The following is a 22632-nucleotide window of genomic DNA, read 5'->3' on the forward strand; positions in this document are numbered from 1 at the left end:
TGGATGACCTCCCCTAACTAAGGTCAAAAACTGGGAATGAACTCATCCTAATGAACATAGTCTTACTGCATGCTGCTATACTGGCCTGAAGAAATTGTCAGCAAGACTGCTTGATCACTGTGCATTACTTTGAGTGCTAGTATTGTATAGTGTATAAGAAGTTGTAAAAACAGTGTTGACTTTTTTTCAGTCAAGATCTGTTGAGGAATCTCTAGTGGCATGATTTGGATGGAATTCTCTAGGGTTGCATGGAAACCCATTTGGAAATTGGTATAGAGTCTCGACATTTACATCTTATACTTCTCTTGGGAACTTTTAACAAAATTATAATTTTGGGGACGCCTGGGTGGCTCAGTCAGTTAAGCATCTGCCTTCGGCTCAGGTCATGATCCCAGAGTCCTGGGATCGAGCCCCGCATCGGGCTCCCTGCTCCACAGAAAGCCTGCTTCTCCCTCTCTCACTCCCCCTGCTTGTGTTCCCTTTCTCACTGTCTCTCTCTGTCAAATAAATAAATAAAAGCTTAAAAAAATTATAATTTTTATAATTTGTTACTTAAATGTACATACCTAAAACAGTAAAGCAGAATTCGCAGTTTGTTTTTAAAAATTTTATAGTTATGTGTGGGGGCAGGGCATATATTGGAAATCTATGTGCCTTTTACTCAGTTTTGCTGGAAGCCTAAAATTGTTCTAAAAAAAGAATAGCTTTTTTTTTTTTAAAGATTTATTTGTTTGAGAGAGAGAGAGAGCGCACGCATGAGCAAGAGTAGGGGGAGGGGCAGAGGGAGTGGGAGAGAGAATCTCAAGCACACTCCCCGCTGAGCTCTTAGCAGGATGCGGGGCTCTATCTCATGACCCCGAGATCATGACCTGAGCTGAAACCAAGAGTCAGATGCTCAACCATCTGAGCTACCCAGGCACCCCATAAAGAAGTCCTTAAAAATATTTATAGTTAATGAGTTTTGGAGTTTTGAAATGATCTTTGCAAGTTCTTACACAATTTTACTGAGTTTCTATAATTTGTGTTTCTTGTGGTTTTATCTAGGTATTAGAAGTGCTAGGTAAATATTCTTGTTTTATTGTATTACAGAGATTATTTTCCTTTATGCTAACATATATTTCAAACCTCCAATTCTGAAACTGAACTGTAGATTGTTTTGTTTTGTTTTATGTAGATAATGAATTAGTTCCTAATCAGTTTTGTAATGCCTCCAAGCTGTCTGTTAGAGTCCAAAAGAGCTATAATAATCTGAGATTAAGAATACCAACCCAGGGGTGCCTGGGTGGCTCAGTCGTTAAGTCTCTGCCTTCAGCTCAGGTCATGATCCTAGGGTCCTGGGATCGAGTCCCACACTGGGCTCCTGCTCAGCTGGGAGTCTGCTTCTCCCTTTCCCACTCCCCCTGCTTGTGTTCCCTCTCTCGCTGTGTCTCTCTCTGTCAAATAAATAAAATCTTTGGGGGGAAAAAAAAAGAATACCAACCCAATATTCATTGATTATAACATGTTTTATAGTTGACCTAGAGATTGAAAACTAGGACTCTGATTTATTTCTATTTTTCTGCTTTTGTCTCATTAGGTAGTAGCAGAGCTCGTTACTGGGATGTTGTGTAGAGTTGTGGGAGTTTAGGATGAGGTATACTGGCAGCAGGATTACTTGCCCACAGGGAATTATCTTTTCTAATGGAATAAAATTTCACAATTGATCATTCTTTAAAGTCTTTTTACAGAGACTCTCTATTTGTGGCAGAAACACTTAACATTAATCACCTTTATAAGTCTATAAATTTAAGTATAGAAACTGATGTTATCTTTAAAACATTTTTTATTTGGTATTCAAAGTCTCTTGCCTGTTACTGTTTTTTATAAGACTTCTGAAATTCCACCCTGACTTATTCTGAGAAATTTTATGGGTCATGTATTCACTGACTTTCTCCATTAAAATACTCTTCCGATACTGACTCAGCAGAAACTTCAGGGAACGTTGATCTTCACTGGTAGTTGACTGTGTTTATTCAGTGGGGGGTGAACTAGAGGCTTTACTATTTCTCTAACCTAGGTTATAAACATTTTTCATAATTTTATCTCAGATGTAAAAGCCCCCCAAAACTTCTGTGGTAATTACCTAGAAACTGGCCATTACTGACTTTATGCTTATTGGATTTTTGCAAAAAATGACAAATACTGAATATTTAAAAATTTTGTTCTGAATATTTTAATTATGAAATAGTATAGAACAAAGAACTTCCCTGTACCCTTTACCTAGTTCTACCAATTTTAATTTTAAATACTTTACCACATTTCTTAACATTCACACACATATATACACAATACTTTTTCTTTTTCTTTTTTTTTTTTTTTAAGGATTTTATTTATTTATTTGAGAGGGAGAGAATGAGAGAGAGCACATGAGAAGGGGGAGGGTCAGAGGGAGAAGCAGACTCCCTGCTGAGCAGGGAAGCCTGATGCGGGACTCGATCCTGGGACTCCAGGATCATGACCTGAGCCGAAGGCAGTCGCTTAACCAGCTGAGCCACCCAGGCGCCCTACACAGTACTTTTGCTCTGTTGAGAATAGGTTGCATAATATCATGCCCCTTTACCCTTTACTATTTCTATGTTTCTTTTTTTTTTTAAGTTTTATGTATTTAAGTAATCTCTACACCTAATGTGGGGCTCAAACTCAAGACCCTGAGATCAAGAGTCCCATGATCTTCCAACTGAGTCAGCCAGGCACCCCTGTTTATTTCTAAGAACAATTATATTCTCTCTCTTTTTTAAAGATTTATTTATCTTTCTGAGAGAGAGAAAGAGAGCAGGGAGGCGCAGAGGGAGAGAGAATCCTGAAGCAGACTCCCTGCTGAGCATGGAGCCTGACAAGGGCTTGATCCCAGGACCCCGAGATCATGATCTGAGCCGAAGCCAAGGGTTGGCCACTCAACTGACTGAGTCACCCAGGTGCCCCTATATTCTCTCTCTCTTTTTTAAAGATTTATTTATTTATTTGAGAGAGAGAGAGAGCATATGGGGGGGGGAGGGTCAGAGGGAGAAGCAGACTCCCTGCTGAGCAGGGAGCCTGATGAGGGACTTGATCCTGGGACTCCAGGATCATGACCTGAGCGAAGGCAGTTGCTTAACCAACTGAGCCACCCAGGCGCCCCCCACCCCATATTCTCTTTTATAATAGCTCTGTAGTTGTCAAGTTCTGACAGTTTTACAATGATACTTTTATCTGATCTATAGTACATATTACAAGTTTATTAGTTGTTCTAATAATGTCTTTTAGAGCAATTTTTTCCAGTGCAAGATTAGATACTGTATTTAGCTTCCATGTAAACATTTATTTTTGATGGACTATTATTAGTCTTTAAATCTTAAGTGTTAAATTTTTGTTCTTTTAACAGCTAAACCAGGTGGACAGGTGAAATGTCAGTATATATCTGCGGTGGATAAAGTTATATTTGTGGATGATTATGCAGTAGGGTGTAGGAAGGACCTTAATGGAATCTTGTTGTTAGACACTGCTCTGCAAACTCCAGTTTCAAAGCAGGATGATGTGGTTCAGCTTGAATTACCTGTTACAGAGGTAAGTTGAAATAAATCAGTGTACTTTTCTACTTAATGTACTCTCAGACCTGTTAGCTGTTAAATTAGGTTGTCTTTTGAGGACATTATATATGTATCCCTGTTTTTAACAAAGAATTGACTTACTGATCACATTTGTTTAATTCCTCTGTATAATTAATTGATGCTTATCAAAGTGGTAGTTAAGTGTGAACCGTACAGGTTAAACTGTAACAGAGACACCAAAATACAGTGGCTTAGACAATATAGTTTTTTCAGTAACAGTACAGGGCTAAGTGTAGGGTTAACTTTGCTTACCTCAACACTTAGCTTCCATCCGTGAATTCATGACAGCTGTTCCAGGTCTCATTAGTATTTCCCAGTCGTAGCGAAAGGGAAAGCAAAAGTCCAGGGGAACACACTGGTATGACCCCTCCCTCCCTTTCTCCCTGTGTTTCTCTCTTGTCTCTTCTCCCCCTCTCCTTCCCTTCTGCTTTCTTTCTCTCCTTCATTCTTTCTTGCTCTCTTTAACAAACTTTCTCATATACACCCTTTTCATGTTCATCCCATTGGCCAGAATTTAGTCACATGGTCACATCAAGCTGAGAAGAATGGGAAAGAGGTAGTTCTTCTTTTTTAAATATTAGATGGAAGGGAGGAATGAGTATTAGTGGACAACCAATAATCTTCACTGTGTATCATGTCTTTTAACAATCCTAGTTTAAAATTTTAGTCATACATATGTTTCTGTAGTGTTACATATTCATTACTTAATTTTGGGTTCACCCTAATTTAAATTCTTTAAGTGTGTGTTGATGTTCATATGGTGTAATTTGAAAGTATGTTTTTCAAAGTTATTAGATTTTAAATCATCTTAAATAAAATATAAAAGATTTTAATGCTGTGTTCCCTAATAAAGTGAGATACCATTTTTGTCTTTATACCAAGTTGTTAATTATGAATTGTTTTGCATTTGGTGGTATGATTAGTTGATAAAAGCAATATAGCATATTTCCCATTTTTAGGACATGAGAATTGTCAATGTGTATATATAAAATGCAGTATAAATGTTTTTATTCTCTTTTTGGAAGGCTATTTAAAAAAAGGTACTAACATATATCCACTTAGATTTCACATTTAGTGTCGTAACACAGTTGTCTGTTATATGTTATTGTTGAAAGTATGTTGCTGAAAGTTTGAATTCTGAAAAGAGAGTAGCCCTCTTTTTGTCATCAGAATATTTGGATCTGGGGTCATGTCTAAAATTTTTGGATAGAGAATTAATTAGTTTTAGTTGTATTGAACATTTTTTCCTCCTAATTTGAGGAATTTATACTAGATGATAACTTAATAAGGCTGATATCCTAATAAAGGATATATATATATATTCTGCGATGAAAGATGGTATCAAACTGTTCAGGTTTTAAAAAGAACTAGAGAATTACAAGAAGATATTGGAATATTTATGATGAAATAGACCCTCAAATCAGTATTTTTCATATTCTGTCTGAAGTGTTAGGTATTTACCTGACTTCTATCACCTCCTCTATCTTGTTGGCCATTAACATCTGATGCTGATTTTCTATGTACCTAAGTAATTACAATTCTGTTGTTTGCATAATACTGTTTGTAGACCTTCCACCATCCCAGACATCCTTTACTACAGCACGTTAATTTGTCACTGTCTTCACTAAAGTATGGGGTCCTAGGTTTGGTTGGATCAGTGTGGATGTATTCTTTTCCATATGTTAACTGTGTATTTCTGTTAAAGTAGTTCTTTTTGAATATATGGGTAGCAATACAGAGGGCTTTTTTATATTACCTGTTGACTTAGTGAATGTTCCCTCTTACAGTTTTGCATAGTTTGAGTATTTAAAACTCATTGAAGGATTTTACATTTATCTCTTTAAACTTTTACCTTTCATTTTTGTTCATGGTGTCAGCTTATCCATTTTTTTCTATCTTGCTTTGGTTTATAATGTCTTCCATGTATTGAAACTTCACTCTGTGGTACTACACTGAATACATTGCTTTATCTCATTTAATTTATAACAGCCCTTCAAATCAATATATGATTAATTATATGTGATTTTAATTTGTGTAAAAAAGTAAAAGTAGTAAACTTTAGTTATAGTACCTGTCAGAATCATTACAAATTAAAGTATTTGAATAAGGATCTGAATGTAACATTTTTTTGTTGTGTTTAATTTTCTGTGGTCATCTTTTTTATTTAGGCACAACAGCTCTTATCAGCATGTTTAGAAAAGGTAGATATTTCTAGTACGGAGGGTTATGATTTGTTCATCACACAGCTCAAAGATGGTTTAAAAAATACATCCCATGAGACTGCAGCCAACCACAAAGTTGCTAAGGTAAGAAGTTTAAAAAAAAAAAAAAAATTACCTTGTTTGGATTGTAATAGAAAGAATACCTCCATACTTTCACTTTCTCTTTCTCCCACTCTCCACCACCCACCTACTGAAATATTCCACTTCTAGATTTCTCTCTTTTAGAGAACAAAATGTGTTTATAAGTCACCTAAAAGTTGAAACTATTTCCTGAAGTCTAAATTCAGTTTGTGGGAATTATTTTGCTTACTTTGTTCCTAAAGCTTCTGTGCTTGGTAGCTCTATATTGGTCGAGAGGCTGATGAAAGAGACTTTCTTGTTAGGTGATAAGCTTCATTGGGAAATGGAATATGTTTTTGGAAATGGGGCCATTTGGGCTTTTGTTGAAATAATTTTTTGGTAGGTATGACTAGGATGTCTATGTGAGACTGTGCTTTGAATTAAATCCTTGGATATATTTTACTGATTTTTCTTTCATTTCTAAGTTATAAGTGTAATACATATGAAATATTTGTACCAAAGGGTGTAAGGTAGAAGGTAAACACTTCTCCTAAAAATAATTTTTGCATTTGTAAGTATCTTTTTTCTTACGTAAAATTGTGACGATACTAAAATGTGACGTAATGTCATCTTTTCTGGCTGCTATTAACAGAATACCACTGACTGGGTAGCTTACATATAACAGAAATTTACTGTGCACAGTTCTGAAGGCAGGCAAATCCAAGATCAGGGTGCTAGCGTGGCTGCGTTCTGGTGAAGTCCTTCTTCTCGGTTCATACTTGGCTCCTTCTCACTGTGTCCTGACATGATGGAGAGGTCAGAGGATCTTTCTGGAGCCTCTTTTATAAAGGCATTCATTCCATTCAGAGGGCTCTATTCTCATGACTTAAGTACCTCCCAAAAGCCCTATTTACTAGTACCGTCACCTTTGGGGGTTAGGATTTCAACAAATGAATTTGGGGATCAGGGGGCACACACATTCAGACTATAGCATATACCTTGCTTTTTTTCACTTAAGAATGTATCTTTGAGTATTTTTCCTATTAATTCTCAGTTCAGCTGCATCCTTCCTAATACTGAATTTTTTAATATAGATTTACCATAATATTATTAACTATCCCATTGATGGAACATTTTATTTAGTAAAACAGAAACCATACTATGCATTCCAACAAAGAGAATTTATCGTCAGGAATTGATTTTAACATGTGTTTGAGAACTGAAGAAGTGGAAAGGAAGCCCTGAGGAAGCATATGGATAGTAACCCCAGGAAGCCGCCGTCACCTAGGTCTGAAGGAACAAGAGCTTAGGGTGGTCAGCACCTACAAATTTAGAGAATAGGCTCTGTGGGTCTGGGATCCAGGCTTCTCAGGAGGAGCTGCTGTCCAGCTGGTACCTCAGGAGCTTGGGGATCAGAGCTTGAGGAGCTGAGACATGGATCTCTGAAGAGAGGTGCTGCTTGGTTGGTGTTATTACCTCTGAGGAGCTCTGTGAGACTGGTTCTGGGAATGCTAAGTAAACAAAACGCGGAAGACTAGAAGAATCAACTGCTGCCGCCAGGTCCTATGCTGAATCAGTGTTGACAGCAGTGACAAGTAATAGCCGGGGGAAGTCTTTTCCGCCCTCATCATGCTTTCCAGTTTCCATCCTGTATTCCTTTTGTCAGAACCTTACAGCCAGGAATCTGGCTGGGAAAGAAGAAATGCAGTTTGCAGAGTCCCAGCCTTAAGATGATAGGGAAGAGAAATAAAGGGTCAGGTCAGTTTGGAACTGAGAGATAATAGTTTCATAATTGGCACAGTGTACTCTTTGGCTACTCAGCATCTCCATACATACTTTCTGTGCATATTTGAACTTTTAATACAACAAAAATATTATGTTTTTACTTTTTACACATGAAGATTCCCTCTCCCCATCCTCAAAGTTGAGAGACACAAAGTTCCAATAGATATTTTACCTATCCCTAGGTGATACTAACTACTAAAATTTAGTTATTTTTAGGTCTCAATTGTTTAGGTAATAAAACTGTGCTACCTAAGACTAACTACATCCAGAATTCTTGCATAAAATAAGTCTATATGTCTGTCTGCATCTGTGTATCTGGGTATGAATCTACATCCATCCATCATGTGTAATAAGAAGGGAAGAAAATATTCATAGCTGCTATATCCCTCAGATCTTTAATGGTCAAGAGGATATACTTGATAGTTACAACCTCCATCTACTACCTATTTCATATTTGTCCTTAGCATTTCAGCTGTCAGTTGTCTTTGCATGGTGGAGTGACCCACCCAAGTCTTCACTTTTGCAGGATTTACACCCTCAGTGATGCTGTTTTAGTTTTTGTAATCACCTATTCACTTTTACTATTGGACATGGAAGGACTTAGAGGCACCCTAAAGGATCTCTTGGTTTCTTTCTTTCTTTCTTTTTTTTTTTAAGATTTTTTTTATTTGAGAGAGAGAGAGCGCGCACGCACACAAGCAGGGAGGGGGGCAGAGGGAGAGGGAGAAGCAGATTATGACCTGAGCCGAAGGCAGACACTTAACTAACCGAGCCACCCAGTCGCCCCTCTTGGTTTCTAATTAAGTTCTCCTTGTCCCTATTAGTTAGCATCAATCCAGTTTCCCCTTGTCAGTTTTAATCATACCAATCAGCTGAATAACTGCCTTCTTTGCCTGATGATTCAGTGACAAGAGGAGCCCAATATTGCTGGGTAGCAGTCTCAACACATAATTCAATGGAACCATTGTACTCCTGGTGGAACACTCCTCCCTTGGGATGTAGGACCCCTAGAGCTTAAAGCTTGAAAAAAATCTTTGAATGGGGTATTAAGTGTAATAGCGACCCTATTAGGAGAAATTGTTAGGTGTTTTTTGTTTTTGTTTTGTTTTGATTCTAAGCATATTCATCATCCTATAAGGTAGAACCTCTCTTCCAATTAGTATTGAAAGTGAGACTTCCATAGGGCGCTACACTTTTTTTTTTGTCAGGCCAGCTCCTTCTGGATGATAACATGGTAAGACCAGTCAGTTTCATGGGCAAGAGCCCATTGCTGTGTTTTTCTTGTTTGTTTTGTTTAGTTTTGTTTTTTGCTTTGAAGTGCTTTCTTGGTCAGAAGCAAAGTTGTGTGGAATACCATGATAGTGCATAAGCCATTCTCTTAGTCCATAGGCAGTGGTTTAATAGTATGGCAGAAGCATTTTAGGTAGAACAAGTAAATGCATATCTAGAACACATATTTATTATAGTGAATACAAGTTGATGCCCAATCCGTGGCTGAAGGAATCCAGTATAATCAACTTGTAATCAGATAGCTGGCTATTCCCCCTGGAAAATGGTGTGATATTGGTGGCTCAGCTTTGGTATCTGCTATTGGTAGATTAGGCAATCAGTAAAAGCTGTAGCCTAGTTAGTCTTAGTGAGGGGATGTTTGTGTTGTTGGACCTGTATTATCTCCATCTTTGTTGCCATGGCACTTTGCATACAGGTCCATTGAGCAAAGCGTTGGGAGTGGCTATGGAGAGAGGGTAAGTGACATTCATACAATGTGTATAATTTGTCCATTTCCTCTGAAGTAGATGTCTTTTGATGAGCATTTGTGTACCTCATAAATATTTTCCCAATCTGTTTATTTTGAGAGGTCTGTCCTTACACCTTTACCCTTGACTGCAGTCCTGATCTTTCCAAATGCCTGACCATCCAACCAAAACATTAGCTACTGTCTGTTTATCAGTGAGGATCTTCACTTATGGACAATTCTCTAATCCAGACAAAGAGCACAGCCTCATATACTGGTTGAAGTTCTGCCCACTGAGATTTACCTTCCCCGCTGTCCTGATTGGGGTTGTAATGTTGCAGCCATCACTTTAGGGTGATACCAGCCTAATGTGCAGAACCATCTGTACATCAGAGACAAGGGTTTTCTTCCACAATTACCTCGTAAGGAGTTCTCTGTGAAGCCATCAATGTAGAATGAGAAGGAGGGATTATAACGAGAGTAAGTATTGTAGAAGTCTGAGTTACTTGCTTATTCAGCTTGTCCAAAACTGGCCTTTTGGACTTTCTCAAGACTGATCTCTTGTAAACCATTCAATGAAAAGAGACTTGTCTTTTGTTCCCAGTATTATGGTTTGGTGTGTCCTACAACATATAGTTTATGATGGACAGCTCTGATCACACAGGCGTTTTTTTTTTTAAGATTTGTTTATTTTAGAGAGAGAGAGAGAGAGAGAGAGAGAGAGAGAGTGGGGGAGGGGCAGGAGAGGGAGAGAGTGCATCTCAAGCAGACTCCCTACTGAGTGTGGGGCCAAGGCGAGGCTCAATCTCATGATCCTGAGGTCATGTGACCTGAGCCGAAATCAGGAGTTAGACGCTTAACCAACTGAGCCCCCCAGGTGCCTCTGATCGCACAATTATTTCATGGATTGGTATGAATTTCTGTCAGGGACTGAGAAGCCAGAAACTGTTCTGAAAAGAACAGTTATCTACAGGGGAGGTTGTGGCTTTACCCTAGCACTGTGCTAGTGATTGTCCCAGTTCAGCTTGCCAGACAGGCCTTTCAGCATCTTTACTTGCTGTACACACTTCCAGTGTCATTGTATATACTCAGTGGTAAAAGTGGCAGGACGTCTTGTGGTTCAGCCAGGACCTGCTGCAGAGCTTCTTGTTCTGTGCCTATATTCTTTGATAATTGAGTTAGAGTAGCACATTCAGATATGTCGGATAGTGGGTCCAGAATCCAATTAGGCCCACCAAGCATTGTGCCTCTTTTTCACTATTTGCTTTTATAAGTTGTAGCAACTTGTCTTTCATGTTGGAGGAAATATCCTGACATGCTCAGACCACTGGACTTCCAGGAACTTAACAACGGTTGTAGTCTGAGTTTTTCTGGGCATTATTGATCCTCTCTGGCTTGCTGTGTCTTAGTAAGGCATGTAAGCTCCTTGCTACTTCCTCCTCATCTGGACCAGCCAGCGTGATGTTACAGTGTGTTACAGCATGATGTAGTAGACCAGTGTGGTGAGCTGCGGATATTAAGTTGATCAAGATTTCTACAGACTAGATATGGTAAAGAACATGAGCAATAGTCCCAGGGTAGGACTGAAGATTGATTGTTACTGCCAGATAAAAGCAGTCTACTTTTGGATGGTTCTTAAAAATTAGTATAGAGGGGCACCTGGGTGGCTCAGTTGTTAGGCGTCTGCCTTCGGCTCGGGTCATGATCCCAGGGTCCTGGGATCGAGCCCCGCATCGGGCTCCCTGCTCAACGGGAAGCCTGCTTCTCCCTCTCCCACTCCCCCTGCTTGTGTTCCCTCTCTCGCTGTGTCTCTCTCTCTCTCTGTCAAAATAAGTAAATAAAATCTTTTTAAAAAATTAGTATAAAAAAAAGTATTTCACAGAACTGTAACTGCCTACCAGATATCAAGGGACTTGTTGATTTGCTTTAGTAAAGATACCTGGAATAGCAGCTGCAATTGAAGTCACCTGATAGTTTATAATCCAGTTTTTCTTTCAGATCCTTTTACATTTTGCATAGGCCAAACAGGCCAGTTAAATGAAGGTGAGATAGTTTGAATTCTCCTGTATCTTTTAGATCTCTTATAGTGGTGTTAATCTCATAAATTTCCTCAGGAATGTGGTTTTGCTCTGCTTTAGTAGGTTTGTAGAGAGTGGAAATTCTAGGGGCTTCCACTTGGCCCTTCTTCCTTTAATAGTTCTTAAAGAGGACTAGAGAAACAATGTGGAAATTTTTCTGATTGCCTGTTTTATATCTCTTCCAGTTACGCTTTTGGGAACTGGACACATAACTACAAGATAGGTACAGGGATCCACAGAGCTCACGGAAATAACTTTGGGCCAGAACTCTATTAACCATTTGACCATCATAAGTCCCTACTTTCACTAGTGGACCACAGTGATGTTTTACATCAGTTCAGTGCTACTTCTTTGTAAAGCCTGAAAGATCACAATATTTTCCATTTCCCAGTGGACAGTGACGCTAGTAGTGCATGTCTGCAGGGACCTTTGGGGAATGTTTGGAGTACGATTTACAGTGTATGATGGGGCATTATTGTAGTGCCCTTTCTCAAGGGGATTCAGGCAAGGGGCTCTGGATCTATGAATGGGTTAGTTCTAGGAACAAAATAAGAGGCTTTCATTTTCTATGTCTCTATCGCTTTCTCTCTCTCTAGCAATTCAAGTCGTGTTTCTGTCCAAAAGTTTTTCTAGTTAGATGGATAAGTTATAATTTAGTAGGCTGCCTAGAATGTACTAGACAGAATGGAAATCATAGGGTGAGCAGGGAAGGATATAGAAATGAAATTATTTTATAGACTTTATTTCTCCAGAAGAATAATACTTAGCATCTTTGCTTTCTAACTTTTAAAATAATTTTAATGTTAAATAATTGTAGTTAATATTTATTGAATGCTTACTGTATTAAACATTGTACCAATTCTCACTTGAATTTTCATAAGAACATTGTGTGAGTAGGTATTTGTTTTTCCTCATATTGCAGAAGCGGGAGAATGAAATTAATTTGACCAGGGTCACGTAGTTGATGGTAAAGATGGTCTTGGAATCCAAGTCTGTGACGACAAGATCTGTGCTTTTCGTTACTCTGTGTATAGTGACAACAATAAATACATTAGGAGTCTGCTAAACTGAAGTAAATCCTCATATGCCTACACATATGTACAGTATCACTACACTGTACAAGTACATTCTTATGAACAGAGAGTGCCTGGTTTGTGCTTAACATTGTAAATGTGCTGGAGGAATATGAAAAATAATGGATGATTTTTGTTATCCTAAATTGTTGATACATATGTAAGAAGATGTGCTACCATCAGGTTTTAAGGTGTCTTTTTCTAATTGAGGTTTCATTTTTTTAAATAATTGTAAGAGCCTGCTTTAAATGATGAATTAATGGAGTAAACGAACTTGAGACTGATGAATAGTTCTTTATTTTATAATGTGTAAGTTACAGTTTTGGTTTAAACTGTTGAGTATATTTTCCTTTGCTTACACTCCCAATTTATTTCAGTGGGCCACAGTTACATTTCATCTTCCTCATCATGTGTTGAAGTCCATTGCCAGTGCCATTGTGAATGAACTCAAGAAAATAAATCAAAATGTTGCTGCCTTACCTGTGGCATCCTCAGTGATGGACAGATTGTCTTACCTCTTACCTAGTGCTCGTCCAGAACTTGGAGTGGGGCCAGGCCGTTCTGTGGACAGGTATAACCTTGCTTATAAAGAGATGTTACAGTGAAATTGAATTGATTAGGTTTTTGGATTAACCAAAAATAACAAAAATTTAATTATGATCTAAAACATATTTCAAAGTATTTTGGAAAACCATTCAGATTCTCATAAAAATAATGAAGTGAATTAGTACTTGAAGTGCTGTTAAACAATTTCTCTTGGTGCTTGGAAGGTATTTAAAGGGGTCATAAAACTGTTCTGAAAATTCCAGCTCCATACTTAGTAAATATTTGAGTCTACGTGAAAATATAATTATTTAATAGGTAAGAATTATTTTGTCTTGATGAAATTTTGTGACCTTTGAGATGAATTTTCATAAATTGAAAAGCTATGCCAGAACCTATGTATAAGAGCCATATATTATTTTCTACTTAAAAAAGGAAAAGAGTTAAAAAATCAATTAGGGCAATTTTGAATTAAGATTTTTATGCTGCCTGCCCTGGATTTAAACAGTGTATTACAGAAATCATACCTCAACCATTATTTTCTTCAGTAGAGATTCGTTGAGGTCCTGCTTTGTATAAAACTTTGTAAAAAAGCCAATAGTAATATGTTCATTTAAAAAATGATTTGTTGATTGAAATAATATTAGATTCATTTTTTTTTTTTAAGATTTTATTTATTCATTTTGAGAGAGAGAGAGAGCATGAGCGGGGGGAGAGGCAGAGGGAGAGGAAGAAGCCGACTCCCCATTGAGCTGGGGGCTCAATCCCAGGATCAGGAGATCATGACCTGAGCCGAAGGCAGATGCTTAACCATCTGAGCCACCCAGTTGACCCATAACATCAGATTCTTACCAAAAGTATAAAGTTTAGAAATGCTGTAATGAAATATTAAATTTAGCAGTTTTGGTAAGTTCACATTTGCCTTCCCATGTAGCATTTCACATTTTCACTAGATGTGAATTATAACCTCCTATGCTTTTTTTCTAAAGTACATTTATAAATAGTACAGGCTGATGTTAGCAAAGCCCCTACTGAATATATTCTATTAAGTGTGGCTCTTACATTAGTTTGCGATACTTACTAGCTTAGCTCTTGGTAAACTGAGACTTTTGCTTGATCAGTTGCCTATTTTTTGTTGTTGAGTGATTCTATTATTATGTAAATAACTTCTGTTGGTTGTGTTAACATTTGGGAAGGGTTTTTATATTCTATAGTAACACTGCATTGTCTTGTCTCTTGGGCAAATATAGAGACTATCATTTTTAATCTACCGGGTGATATGGGGTGTGGTTATCATTAAAATATTCCTTAGATGTCTGGAGAGGGGGAAAAATGTACCTGGAATAAGTATTTCTTTTCCTAGAGCTATGCCTATTTTGAGATTATAAAACAGCCCTTCAGAGCTATTTTCTTTGCAAATAGTAGCTGGGTTTCTAAAGAAATCTGTGTAATCTGTGGTGAATGTCTTATTTTAGGAAATTCACTCACTGGATAGGATATTGTGTTTCTGGAGGTGCTTAAATGTCTCAAAATACTAATTTTGATGTAGTCTGTGGTAATTGTTTCATTAAGAATGAATGTAGGAACTTACGAGGACGTTCATGAACTTAGGTCTGTTGGAGGTTTGAGTTAGGGTCTGTTAGATGCTATTGCTCTTTTGTTTGGTAATATAAGTAAGTGGGTGGTTTTCTGTCTGACACAGATCCTGAAGACATCTATAGCGTGTAAATGATAAGGCTTTTCTAATCCAACTTTGTTTTTTTCAAACCAGAACACAACTATGAGTTAAACCTAATAAGCTCACTAGCAGTATTATAGGAAATTATGTACTAATTTAGGGAAGAATTTAGAGAAAAGTATTTTTCTGGTCTCACTGTGATGACCTTTACCACTTTCTTTTTTTTTTTTCCTTCCTTCCTTCCTGTTGTCATTTGCACTTTTGTGTTAAGAAGAGTAACCTTTGCTCACCAGTCCTTTCTTTCTTGAAGCCATTTGGACTTTTTCTAAATTTGGTATCATTCTTTAAAATAATACTTTAGGTTGGGTGCCTGACTGGCTCTGTTGGTAGAGCATGCGGCTCTTGATCTTGGCGTCATAGCCCCACGTTGGGCATAGAGCTTACTTAAAAAAGTAAATTAAAAAATTTTTTTTTTAAAAAGCAACTCATTTAAAAAATACTCTAGGTTATAAGTTTACTCAGTGAGCTAATATACTTTAATATGAAAACATGTATGAAGATTTTCTATTTTTATAATTCCCTGGAGAGTACAGCTTTCCTAGAAAAGGATTTCTCTGGAGAAAGAACAGAAAGAAAATGGCTTTCTACTTAAAAAAAAAAATTAAACTGGAAAATACTTTCTCGACATTGTTGAGATAAAACCACTTTGGTTGTGGTTTTATCCATTTATGCAAACTTGGGACATGATGAAAGCATATGACTCTCTGTCTTTATGTCTCTAGATTTTGTGTTTTCTGCTTGGTAATTATGTAACATTCGTTAATTTAATCTACCCCTAAAATTATCAGTTGTAGCCATCAATCAGGTTTCTTTTTCCCTATAGTGTTTAAGGGAAATTTCTAAAAGCAATCATTTTTAGTTTAAAATACACATTTGAACTTGGTCGTTAGACCATTCCCAGTTTTTGTTGATAATCCAGTAAAATTTTCCTTCAGTAGGATGCCTAATTTCGATTACATAAAGTATGTTTACTTGTAGATCGCTGATGTATAGTGAAGCTAACAGACGGGAGACATTTACCTCATGGCCTCATGTAGGCTATCGATGGGCACAGCCGGATCCCATGGCTCAAGCTGGATTTTACCATCAGGTAAAAAAGACTCAAAAAACATTTTTTTTCAGCTTTTGTAGTCTTCAGTAAAATCATCAATATTTAATACTTTCTCAAGAACTTGCTTTATGCAACCTCACTGTGTGCTTGTGTGTATGCATTTGTGTGAGTTTTGTTTTATTCTTGTACCTTTGAATACTATTTCCTATATCATGTATTGTGTACAAAAAGGAAAAAAAATAGTTGTTACAAGTCAACTGAGTTAATGCTTCATATCTATTTTCTTCCAGAAGCCAGGCAGTAGTCTTCAGATTTGCTTTTTGAAAAGTGTTCTCTTTGGATGTGTGTTTATTTTCACTTCTTGATTTCTACATTCCTAACAGAATAGTAGATACTGAGGGTAATGCAACAAAAGTAACACATTGCCGTTACTCCGGAAACTCTAATTTTGGTTGGGATATAAATTACCCACATACTTCTGTCTAACTGTAGAAGCAGCATTGCGGGTGGTGCAGTGCAACCTGAAGATATACTTTGAAGAACCGATTAAGAAATTGCACAGAAAGAGGAATGATTAGTCAAGGAAAATAGATTTATGTAGGAAAAGAGGAAAGTGTACAGTATAGGGATTCGTGTGACAAAAAGACGAGAGTGGGACATTATAGAGAGGTTCACTGAGCTAAAGTAGAGGGACGTTAAGAAAAATGACTTCAGATGGGCGTAATTACTAATTAAAGGAGGCTTAAACTGGGTAGCGTAGAATGGCTTACCACTGCTAAAGAATCTAAGCAATTTAATACTTACATGTCAGTTTACATAAAGCATGCTTACTTAATTTTAGAATTCAACTAAACTTTGAAATACATTGAAGTAACTGTTGTAAAGAGTCTGAAGAGTGATTACTTCTTAGTTATCTTGAAGTGTTCAGAATATCTTAACTAAAATTAAATCAGAAATTCATCTATGTTTGACTATTTTACTCACAGTCTTTCAGATTTCCAGTTAAAGATAGATTAGTTTGGAGGCTGGCTGATACTAGTATTACTGAAATTATTTTGTAACTTAAAGTTTGAATATGGACCATTTTTCCTGATAATTTATCTTCATTGCTATTTGGTGTCATTTCCTAAAACAGTCTCTGTGAAGTGATGCCTTGGTATTTTTTCTGTTGAATTATTGTTCCTTGTATTCCATCTTTGCGAAGAGATCAAGTCACAGATTTTCTAGAATCTTCTGCCTGTGTTAAGGACCAATTATTCTTAATTTATAAAAATATAAATGAATTTACATCTATATGCATAATAGGTGCTAAGTAGAGTAAGTCCTCAAAAATACTAATGTTTGTTTTCAGAGCTATATTTTAGTTCAGATTTTGATGTATTATTTTATATATATGACATTTTGTCCTGTGTGATTAAAGAATATTACATGAATTAGGTTCTCTAGTTTGCTTTTCCTTTTTACTTGGCCTTTCTTGTGTGGTTATATGATAATTCAGTTTTCAATAATAAAATACGTTACACTCTATTTCCTTATATATTTAACTATTTCAGATACTTCAGTAATGCATTTAGAAGATGCTATTAGAGATTGAGTATGTGTGTGCCTCCATGTTTGATTTAGTGCTCACTTTTTGACGAAACACAGTTTTTCAAATAAAGTAGTAAATTTTTAAACATTTGGGCATTCACTGTATTTTTGGAATCAGTGTATAGGCAAATTGTCTTTTCCTCTGTGCTTTTTACCTAAGATTATGAACGTTTTTAGAAGAGTTTTTATTAAAAGGTTATTTTAATATTAACCTTTTCTGTCTTTATAAATTTGCAGCCTGCCTCATCTGGAGATGATAGAGCCATGTGTTTTACTTGTAGTGTATGTCTAGTTTGTTGGGAACCTACTGATGAACCTTGGTGAGTTCTGATTTTTCTGAATATAATAGGCTAAGTTAATCCTATAAGTAGGCTTCTAAATTTTCTGTTTTTCATATTCTTGCCTTTTTCCATCTGTATTTTTGCCTTTGTCCTAAGAGAATGAAATAGCACTGTCTGTGCTCTGTCATATCACTTGGCATATAGTAACTAAGGTCTCTGACTTCCTAAAATGTATATGGGAGAGGTGCCAAAGAATAGATGTAGGCCCTGAACCAGAAGGCTGTGATAAATAAGTTGATACAACATGGTTAACTTCAGCAGTTTAATCTTGGTCAGTTGCAGGCAGCCTGTCAGTAGGGAATCCACAGAGCAGAGCCTGATGATTTTACTTTTTTAACTTCGAAGTAATTTTAGGGAGTCTGTGGTAATTTTGAATTCTAATGGATGAAAGTTTAGAACTTGGTTAAACATTAGAGATCATGTATTGAAACCTAATTTTTACAAATAACAGGCCTTATTAATACAAATAGTAATAATAAGAGCAAATATTTATATAGTGCTACTTACCAGGTACCATCCTAAGTACTTTATATATTTTTAACTCGTTTAATTCTCATATTAACCCTATGAAATAGGCATTACTATCTTCATTTTATAGGAGGGATAGGAATTATTATCCTATTGTAAATAAAGAAAATAAAATTTGCCAAAGGGCATATGGCTAATTAGTGATGGAGCAAGGATTTGGTTTGTAGTAAAATTAGTTTGAGGTCTCTCAGTGTTAATCAGCTGTTGTGAATAGGGTGAACTAGCTAAAGCCTATTGGAGTGTACATATGGATTCCAGCTTGCAGTGCGGTTTACTGTATGAAAAATTGAAGTTGCATCTATCTGTGGACTGAGGGTTGAACATGTGCGGTTTCCAGTTTAGGTTAAGGTTCTGTTTGGAACTCAGTCTTTTCCCCTAGAAACTATTTATATAATTTAGAAACCATTTTAACATGTATTTTTTAATTTCTCAGGCTGATCCTCAGTTATTTCAGCCATCCCTAAAAAATTATACCTTGACATTATAGAATGTAACTTTGTTCATAAATATTTTTTGGGGAGGAAATTGATTCACATATTCAGTTTGGGCTGTCAAAACCTATCTTTTCTTGACATGGTGAGGGAATCGAGGATTCTATCTCTTCTTGCCCCAGGATTCAGGATTCCTCAAATTTAAGCAATTGGTAGTATCTCTGAGGGCTTTGAGGACACAGCGTTCTAAATGGATAGGAGGGAACAGGATTGAAGAGAATTGGGAAGCTGAGCCTAGTTACCTCCTGAACCTGTAAGTGGGAAAAGAAGGAAGACTTGCAGGTGGACAATGGGACTCTCATATTTTGGTGGTGGGAGTTGATAGAGCTACTTTGGAGGGAGATTGAAGTTTTTAAAAAATAAAATGAGCACGCCCTGGCAAATATCTGGCAATTCCACTTCTACTTATATACCTGAGAAAATTAATTCCTCTTGTATGCACAGAGGCACAGAGTGGATGGTAACTGCAGTGAAAAACTGGAATCATCTTAAATGTTTGTCAGGATGGAATAGCCAGATAAAATGTGGTATGCTCATATAATCTACTATTGTCCAACAATGAAAAGGAATCAATAGTTTGTTCTCTATTCTTCACCATCAATAACTTTTAGTTATGTTATTGTGTCAAGAAGTTTATGGTAGGATGATTCATACAGTAGTACTTTTATTTAAAATGAACATTTTCTTACATGTACATATATATGAAAATATAAAAATATTTTAGAAGTATACCACTTAAATTAATAAAAGACGTTATTTGGAGGTGGGAAAAGAGATTACTGGGATTGGATATTGTAATTGAGTGGTATTTAGCTTTCTTTTATATAGTTAGGTGTCACTTGCATAAAAACATTTTAATTAAAAAGTTAAAACTCAGGGAAGAAAGAAGGATGGAAAGAGGAAAATACCGTAGGATTTAGTTGGGAAGGGAATCCAGTCAAAATATGTGCTTGGGGGGATGCCTGGGTGGCTCCATCGGTTAAGCGTCTGCCTTCGGCTCAGGTCATGATCCCGGGGTCCTGGGATCGAGCCCCACATCGGGCTCCCTGCTTGGCAGGAGGCCTGCTTCTCCCTCTCCCATCTCCCTGCTTGTGTTTCCTCTCTTACTGTGTCTCTCTCTGTCAAATAAATAAATAAAATCTTAAAAAAAAAAAAAGTGCTTGGGGATGTCATGTAAAAACAATTATGTAAGACGTCTGCATATTGCAAATTGTCCAGGGTTTACATATGGATATAGGTAAGTCACAGGTGCCTTGTAAAAAGAAATATATACTCCCTAAGGAATGGCATATTTTATAAGTACAGTTTTCCTTTCTTTGCCATGGAAATTAAAAAAAAAAAAGTTCTTTTTTTGGTAGCAGCATCCTGACATTTCAAATAGTGCCTTGTAATTACAGCTAGTGAGAGTAAAAAAAAAAAAAAAAGAATAATCAGAAAGAAAGTAGTCACAAAGTTGGAGACATATTTTTTTTTTTAATTTTATTATGTTAATCACCATGCATTACATCATTAGTATTTGATGTAGTGTTCCATGATTCATTGTTTGCATATAAAACCCAGTGCTCCATTCAATATATGCCCTCTTTAATACCCATCACCAGGCTAAGGAGACATAATTTTTAAGTGTTAAAGTTGATCCTGCTTTCAATATTTGGGAAGATTTTTAAAGTCATTATACTAGTCTTGAGAATTCCTAGTGTTGTATTTTTTATTAAACATGTTAGAATTTTCTAAGTAAACAAATTTAATGTTTCTTTTTGCTCATTAATCATTTATGTGAAAGAAATAATGTACAGTCTATGAATATTATCTTTCTGTGTTACTTTGAAAAGAGACTTTGTTTAGAAGTTATTTATCTGGTCTGGTCCTGTAGTGAATGTATAAGATGTATTTCTGTGTTCTTAATATAGGTCATTTTATCCATACTCTATAGATCTTTTTGCTTTCAGATCTTTACTAAAAAGTTTTTTGTGATATGAATGACATTTGAGTTTTTATTATATGTCATTTACAGTTGTGGCCACTGATAAATACAGATATGCATATAATTATATATAATTAATTTTAAAAATAGCTGTATAAAGATATCTTTGACATGTAAAAATTGTATATATTTAAAGTGTACAACTTGTTTGGTATATATAAAAGACCACCACAATCAAGCTAATTAATATATCCATCACCTGTACAGTTACCATTTTGTGTGTGTACATGTGTTAAGATCTAATTTAAGACATATCCTCTTCTCAAATTTCAGGTATATAATAAAATATTACTAGCTATTGTCACCATGCTGTACCTTTATGGAGAATTTTTTTTTTTTTTTTTAATTTTTTAAAGATTTTATTTATTCATTCAACAGAGAGAGAGACATCGAGAGAGGGAACACAAGCAGGAGGAGTGGGAGAGGGAGAAGCAGGCTTCCCAATGAGCAGGGAGCCTGATGTGGGGCTCGATCCCAGGACCCTGGGATCATGACCTGAGCTGAAGGCAGACGCTTAACCGACTGAGCCACCCAGGCGCCCCCCTTTATGGAGAATTTTAAACCGAAACAAAGTAGTTACTTATTTACAGTTGTAGGAAACAGTGTGAGGAAATACCAGACTTTACTACACAATTTTATCAGTATGTGAATATAGTATAAATTATACTATAGCATTTTTGTTTCATCAGAGACTGATTTTATGTGTAATCCATTAAAGGGAATAAAATCTGCTACTGCAGTGAGTGGTTGAATATGTTAGAGTGATCTTGATAGGATTGAATGAAGTAGCATTTGAGTCTTTTTAATAGATCATACTTTGTTTTTTAAAAAAGAAAAGATGATCCTGGAGTTCTGTTTTAATCCACAGACTTGACAGCTTTGTTGTTCAGTAAACCTTTCCTTCCTTAATCTGTGTAAAGGTCTGAACACGAGAGACACTCCCCAAACTGCCCGTTTGTGAAAGGTGAGCACACACAGAATGTGCCGTTGTCCGTCACTCTCGCAACAAGTCCTGCACAGTTTCCCTGTACTGATGGAACTGACAGAATAGCTTGCTTTGGGTCGGGAAGCTGCCCTCATTTTCTAGCTGCTGCAACAAAACGAGGAAAGATCTGCATATGGGATGTTTCCAAACTTATGAAGGTATGTTTTAATTTTGAAGTAACAGATTAGTAATTGAGCAAAAAATCAGTCTTAAACTTAGGATTTTCATTCGTTTAGGTGCACTTGAAGTTTGAAATTAATGCATATGACCCAGCAATTGTACAACAGCTTATTCTGTCGGGAGAACCAAGCTCTGCAGTTGAATCAAGGAGACCAACTTTGGCGTGGCTGGAGGACTCCTCTAGCTGCTCAGACATACCAAAATTGGAAGGAGATAGGTATGTGAATTTTTTTTAGTGGCATTTATAAAAGTTATGTGTTTTCCTAAATTTTATATTCTCTTAATTCTAATTAAAGGGGCAGAAAAAATTATTAGTTCAAGAGAGTAGAGAACAAACATTTAGTTATAATATCTGAAGGAGCTGTGTGATACTTGAGAAAAATTTTCATTCAGAAATGCCATCGTCTGTAAAACGTACTTTATTTTCTGTCTCAATCTGTGCCAGTTAGAAATAATTGGTGCATTGAAAAATAAAGTCTAAATAATGAAACAGAATCCTTGGATTAAACTTATTTTACCTTTTTCTAAATCTTTTCCTAGTGCAGTCAAACCAAGTAATTTTGGTTTCCACTTGTTTTCATTAGCACCTCAAATTGTAGAAGTGCTAATGAATAGTGAAATA

General features: G+C 36.4%; 1 protein-coding gene across 11 annotated transcripts in view; it reads left to right on the forward strand.

The window, feature by feature from the left end:
* The window catches only part of BIRC6 (baculoviral IAP repeat containing 6), a 227097-nt gene that overhangs the window by 25929 nt on the left and 178536 nt on the right, over positions 1-22632 (forward strand). For all 11 annotated transcript variants that reach the window (XR_013441642.1, XM_078056159.1, XM_078056150.1 and 8 more), the window contains exons 2-8: positions 3401-3582; positions 5795-5932; positions 12957-13150; positions 15839-15950; positions 17739-17821; positions 21766-21988; positions 22067-22227. Coding sequence is in view for 10 of the 11 variants with exons in the window: in XM_078056159.1 (XP_077912285.1) it covers positions 3401-3582; positions 5795-5932; positions 12957-13150; positions 15839-15950; positions 17739-17821; positions 21766-21988; positions 22067-22227 (1093 nt within the window). In the remaining variant the exon portion in view is untranslated. The remainder of the gene's footprint in view (positions 1-3400; positions 3583-5794; positions 5933-12956; positions 13151-15838; positions 15951-17738; positions 17822-21765; positions 21989-22066; positions 22228-22632) is intronic.

Source organism: Halichoerus grypus, chromosome 10 (assembly GCF_964656455.1).
Source record: "Halichoerus grypus chromosome 10, mHalGry1.hap1.1, whole genome shotgun sequence".
Classification (NCBI taxonomy): Eukaryota; Metazoa; Chordata; class Mammalia; order Carnivora; family Phocidae; genus Halichoerus; species Halichoerus grypus.